The sequence below is a fragment of the Sphaeroforma arctica genome (genome assembly GCF_001186125.1).
Source record: "Sphaeroforma arctica JP610 unplaced genomic scaffold supercont1.2501, whole genome shotgun sequence".
Taxonomy (NCBI): Eukaryota; class Ichthyosporea; order Ichthyophonida; genus Sphaeroforma; species Sphaeroforma arctica.
In genome coordinates this window covers 1-6,220 of record NW_014038057.1, presented here as the reverse complement: position 1 = coordinate 6,220, position 6,220 = coordinate 1, and the positions used below count along the sequence as shown (strand labels likewise).

The 6,220-nt window shown below is 50.5% G+C and overlaps 2 protein-coding genes across 2 annotated transcripts; both read left to right on the top strand.

Moving 5' to 3' along the window:
- Positions 1-3,569: 3,569 nt before the first annotated feature.
- On the top strand, positions 3,570-3,992 carry SARC_12684 (hypothetical protein; the record flags this gene model as incomplete). Its single annotated transcript, XM_014293205.1, has 1 exon — positions 3,570-3,992. The coding sequence occupies one exon, from the start codon at positions 3,570-3,572 to the stop codon at positions 3,990-3,992; it is 423 nt and encodes a 140-aa protein (XP_014148680.1).
- An 11-nt stretch (positions 3,993-4,003) lies between these two features.
- SARC_12683 (hypothetical protein) lies at positions 4,004-4,219 on the top strand (the record flags this gene model as incomplete). Its single annotated transcript, XM_014293204.1, has 1 exon — positions 4,004-4,219. The coding sequence occupies one exon, from the start codon at positions 4,004-4,006 to the stop codon at positions 4,217-4,219; it is 216 nt and encodes a 71-aa protein (XP_014148679.1).
- Positions 4,220-6,220: the final 2,001 nt, after the last annotated feature.

Sequence of the window (6,220 nt, the reverse complement as noted above, 5' to 3'; positions counted from 1 at the left end):
GGTTAGTTTGATTGGGTGATTGTTTTGAGGCGTGAAATGTAAACTATGCGTCCAATGAAATGATACTTAGTCTTATTAACTAAAACATAAATAAATCTAGACCGAAGTAGTGAGTGATTAGAGCGGAGCATATAGACAATAGTCTCAGTCTGAAATCCTTTATTTTTTTCTCATTACCAAGGGCTGAAGCTAAACCTATTTAACATTTTACATTTTATCGTATTATCGTATTGTCTTACTAACGTAAACGTCTTGGTATCGTATAGTCAGCCTAGAGGAGACCAACTTTTACATAATATATGACAGAAGGTGTGATTGCTGATCATTGCATGGAGAGTTTTCTGAGTCCTCAAGCCAGTTATTTCTTAGGATTGCTCAAAGTAGAATCGGTGTATGGTGATGCTGTTATAGACAATTTAGATGTTGTGCATGATACTATGGACGTTTTCTTATAACGGATGTTTATTCACCACAAGCGTGTGGGGAAGAGTGTTCGCCGATCATACAAGATGGGCGGCTTGACTCCGGTCCTGTTTACACTTAAGGAGGAGTGTGAAGAAGGTGATGGTACAGGTGCACCTGGTGTGCACGGGGATAAGCGTTCTCCTACAGCGTCGACAGCGCCGCAAGGTGACCGATACGACATGCACTATGGGACGTTGGCTGCGCTGAGTGACCTGCGAACCAAGTTAAAGAACCAATGGAAGGATTTGCGGAAACTGTTGAAGAAACCGCGACAGGTGGCACATGCCACAGACAAAACGACGCGTAAGCGTACGAGATCCCAAGCTTCCGATGATGAGAGAGGGGTAGAATTGTCAGGCGATGACAAGGAAGATGCGGACGCAGCCTACAAGTAGCGCGTGAAGAACATCAAGTGCTACACATGTCAGAAGTTTGGTCACATTGCGGCTAAGTGCCGTCAGAAGTGACTGGCAGGATCGTTGGGGGTGACAGTGGAAGAGAAGGCGCAAGCAGGGAGTGTTATTAGAGGCGCCATACAAGGAGAAGATGTAGAAGTGTACGTCGACTCTGGTGCTACTCCAAGCTTGATTTCCGAGTTCTGTGTGGCCCAACATGGGTTGAAGGTAGCTCGCTACTTGGGCTTGCCTTACAAAGGTGTGGCAGAAATGGGTCTGGTCCGACCTTCTGGTGTGGTCACTTCTTCGGTGACCTTAGATACATGGGGAGGGAACTCTTTTGTCCGTCCTATGGTTCTATTGGTGGTCAAGTCCTTGCCGTTTGATACGGATGTGTTATTAGGACTCAAGGACTTAAGAAAGGACCGCTTGTCCCTTATGCGGACCAAGCAGGATTTGTTAGCGGTTGCGGATGAGGAGCAGCCGTGTGTGCGTGGCCCGCCGGGTAAGCGGGCGAACGCTAGGAGAACGGAAGTGGGGCACAAGCGGCGTAAGTTGAGTCCAGCAATCCCCCAGGATTTGCGGCTCAACACGATACGAAGTCACTTGGGTCTCAGAGCAATTCATAGGAATGAATTAAAGAAACAAGGGTGCCAGTCGGTTCAGGCGCATTTCATGGATATTAAGAAACGAGTGGACTACTTGACTAATGCGGCTGAGTTGGACGACGCAGACGAGTACGTCCTACCTCGTCTACATGACTTGCTAGCTGAGGTGGACATGGCAATTGGTGCGACAACGATATCTCCGGCTAAGGATGTGGATCCACAGGCACACTTGAAGTTTGATCAGTCTCAGCTGAATAAGTTACACAAGGCGTGTGGACTTCCTAAGAGAGAGTTGACTGCTATGATCAAGGATATACAGTCGGTAGCTCATAATGCTGCCTCTCTCACATTTATGATGTTTGACAACATCCGTTTTTGGGACGGTGTAGAGTTTAAGGTGAAGGATGGTTCGAAGCCAGCTTATCATGTGTACCACAACAATAATCCCACGTTCACCTCGGTGCTTAGTGGTAAATTGGGGGACTGGGACCAAGGTCGCAAAACACGGGAGATCCCGGAGGCGGAAGCCAAGGGTTCTTGTGCAATGCCACACATGGTCTTTAAAAGACCTGGGTTTGTTCCGTTGTCGATTAACGATTAGCGGTGTTATATTAGTTATAAGCAGCTTAATGGCTCGTTGGATTGCGAGGAGTACCCAGCACCTACGAAACAGGAGTTCCTGTCATCAGTGCGTGGTAAGAAGTACCGCATCATGGTAGATCTGGGCCAGGGCTTCTGTCAGCTCAAGGTGGCGGAAGACTCGCAGCATCTGCTAACGTTCTGGACCCCGTAGAGTAAGCGTACGTTTGTTGGTATGGCGTTTGGCATCAAGCCGGCGTCATGGGTTATGCAGCAGATAATGGAGCATGCCTTCCAGAGCGTTGACGGGCTTAAGACATACATCGATGATATGGGTGTCGGTGACATTGACCTCAAGAAACATTGGAGGAGCATCAGGGCGTTGATTGCAGCATGTAAGAAGCACGACGTCAAGTTGAACCTGAAGAAGTGTTGCTTTGGCTTCTCTGATCGCCCGGTTCTCGCGTTGGGGCGACTAGTAGACGAGAACGGCTCTGTTATCAGTGAGGATAGAATGGAGGCCATCTTGCGTATGTCTCCACCCACAGACAAGGACCTACTTGCCTCCCGGTATCACACGATCGGCTATTGGAGTCAATACATTCCTGATTATTTCCGGATCATGGCCCCTTTCTCGGACCTTAGCAAGAAGGATGTCCCCTTTAAGTGGGAACCGATCCAGCAAGAAGCATATGATCGCATCCGCGCTGAGGTGGCCAAAAGGGGGGTTCTGGTCGAACCAGGGTTCGAGGATAAACTGTAATTATATTGTGATGCAGGTGACTCTGTAGGAGTGGGTGGGGGGTCGTTCGCTCGACGAGACAAGAAGCTGTGCCCAGTAGGTTTTTGGTCTTCGAAGTTCAGCCCAGCCCAGCTAGGATACCACATCACGGATAAGGAGGCCTTAGCGATTATGTATTGTTTGCACAAGTCTTGGCACATAGTCAAGAGGTCGCAGCATCCGCCCACGATATTCACGGATCATGAGCCGAAGGTCACGATGCTGACAGATGGTTCGCTGTCCTATGACTCATCGGTGCGAGGAAGGAGGATGGCTCGGTATGCTCAGGTGCTAAGAGACTTTGATATAATACTCAAGCATATACCCGGTGAGCTGAACCCTGTAGCTGATGTACAGTCGCGCTTAGGATATCACATTGACCCAATTATACAGGCGCGGGGTGCACCGGTAGAAGACCAGGTTCACTGGAGTGATCCGGTGGTGGTGAAGCCCAAGACAGAGTCCTACGCCTTGGGAAAGAGTTAGTTCAACAAGGTGTGCGACAAGTTTGGTCAATTTGGTGTGGAAGGCTTTGCACATCCGATCAACTATCGGATGAAGCCCTTCTATCAGCCTACGCTGGCAGGAGGGATGTTTGCGTTGCGGACCTGGATGGGTACAAGGTGGTACTTCAATCCGAAGTGGTCTGATCTAGGCAGAGTAGTGGCGATAATTAGGTGAGATAAGGCGACTGTAACGTTGGTGTGCCCTTATGCTCCTGAAGCTCACCGGTTCAAGGATATGGGTTCGCTTCTCTCGGCTGATCCTATGGTTATATACCCGAAGGAAGTTGTTTTCCTGAGGTATGGACAGGAGTCTATGCCGGCGCCTGACTTTGTAGCTCTCGTATACCACATGAGTCCCTACAGACCGCAGAAGTTACGTAAGGACTTCTGGGAGAAGTTGGAGGCTGACCTCTTTGAGAAGCTAGCTGTGGCGGCAGTAAAACGTGAGGACGAGGTTGTGTCCTGTATGGTGCAGGAAGACACAGTGGGTGCTGTGACTCATCCGAGTTGGAAGGGGGTTAGGTGTGGGCTCCCAGCGGAAGAGGCTGGGGTAGAGACCACACCTATATCTGTGGTAGGTGCTTTCTCCTCGCAGTCATGGCGTGATATCAGTGAGGTGCTGGATCAGTCGGTGAGGAAAAAACAGAAGCCCAACTGAAAGAAGTTGGCATGTCACAGGGTGGGGGGTCACTAGGAGCAATGTACACATGCAATCAGAGTGCGAAGTCCCCAAAGCTGACGCGTCGACAGAAGGATATGGCTAAGGTTGTGGATACGTTACCTGCTCAGGGCGACATGGATTTGGATGAACCGGTGGTTCCAGAGCCTATTAGTACTGAGGAACGTGCTAGGATGGAGGAAGATCCAGTGGATGAGCCCTTATAAGACGTGAAGCGATATTGACTTCGGTCAATGAAGCGCTCGGTCTTTGGGGTTGAGGTGGGGGGTACAATCGTTGAGCGGATTGTACGATATACCCATGAGCTCTTCGCGCATGCGAGTGCCAAGCGGCTAGATCAGCTGACACGCACGCTCTGGGGTTGGAGTGGCATGATGGAGATGTGCATTCATGTGCGACAGAGTTGTGACGCTTGCCAAGCAATATCTGACGACTTGGGAAAATAGAAGGGTCTCCTCCAGCAACCGACACGCCCTGAGGAAGCCATGCGTGATATAAGCATAGACTTCATGGACATTGACCTTGTGAACGGTCAATCCAATGTGTTGCTGACTGTTGACACGCAGACTCGTATGATGTTTGCAAGAGCCTTCAGCCCGAGTGCAGATAGACCCTGTGTAGTACGCTTTATGGAGGAGCAGGTCTTGGCTTGGGGCTCTCCTGCGCGCCTAGTGATGGATGTGGACATGAAGTTTCAGAACGGAGACGTCGCGACGTTCTGTGAACGCCGTAACATTGAGCCGCACTGGGTCATAGTGGATTGTCATCAGAGTAATGGGCGGCCAGAGACACTCATCAGGACGATGAAAGATTGGCTTCGCAGAGAGATTGAAGCAGCAGATGACTATCCGTATGCGTGGCTTCACCTGGTATATGAGATGGTGCACATTTACAACGCCACGCGCAACTCAGTCACGGGGGTTTCGCCATATTTCCACATGACGGGCAGGGACTTCGAAGGACAGAAGCGTTTGGAGCAAAAGAACAGGGTTTTGTCCTTGCTGGAGTCTGGGAAGGGCACAGAAGCCATGGTCCGTGGCGCTGTCGCGGTCGTTCGTGATCAGCGAGCTCAGTTGGAACAGCAGAGTCGCGCCAATATCAGAAGAGAGGACGTACCATTGTTGCCGGTCGGTTCGCAGGTCTCGTATTGGCTTCGTGGTAAGTCGCACGATTTGTCTGCACGTTGGGGTGACCCGTCCAAGGTGGTGACAGTGCAGGCACCACTTACGCACGTGGTAGAGATGACAGACGGCACGCATCGCAAGTTCTTGCGGGCTGAGTTGAAGCCCCATGTGGGACAGCTCTCCAGAGAAGCGAATGCTCGGACGACTGTCAGATACAGACCGTCGGGTCCCTTTGAGGATTGGTTGTGGTATCACTCGCCGTTTTGTGACTCCAAGGATGGTTACAAGAAGGCGATTGGCCACTGCCTGAGGCGTACGAAGAAGGCACGTACATGGTCCACCGTTATGAGCTCGGTATAGGGTCGGTGGCAAATGTGGTGTGATGAAGCGGATTTGCCGTGTTACACACCGCTGGTACCCGGATCTGGAACCAAGCATGTGCTTCCGTCGCAGTATGATGACCTTCCGAAGCGCATGTTCCCGGATAAGGATAAGCGAACACACTTCAAACGGCAGGTTGAAAAGTGTTTTGCTTTTGCACAGTCAGCGAAGTAGCGTGCGGGACATCTTCGAATGTGGGGTGAGCTACAGTTGTCCGAAGACGGGGTTGAGTTACCGGCGCGACGCTAGTTCTGGTAGAGAATACTCCAGGGTGGAGGTAGAGAGGGGGGGGGTGGAGAGTAAGTCTCTCTTACATATACACACGAGATGTACATCAGTAGACAGTTTTTTCTTTCTAGCGAGGCTCAGGCTCAATGGATACGGTGGCAGCCACGACAGTCGCGTGGCATGCAACCGTAGCGGGGGGTTGTGATGGACTGTGAACTGATCCCTAGGGTTCTAGGGTCGGGTTTTGGCCGACCCGATTCTGGGTCAAGATTTGGGCCGGCCAGGCCTGTCATCAGTTTTCAGTTATTTGGTGTCATCAATATTTTGACATGATCTCACACGTGGTAGAGTTCACGTGTACAGAATATGATACACATACAGAGTGTATGGCACAGTAGGTGCCATACACTACGATACTATTATGATAGCTAACAATAAACTATGGTGTACGTCATATGCCTAAGAAGTACTCAC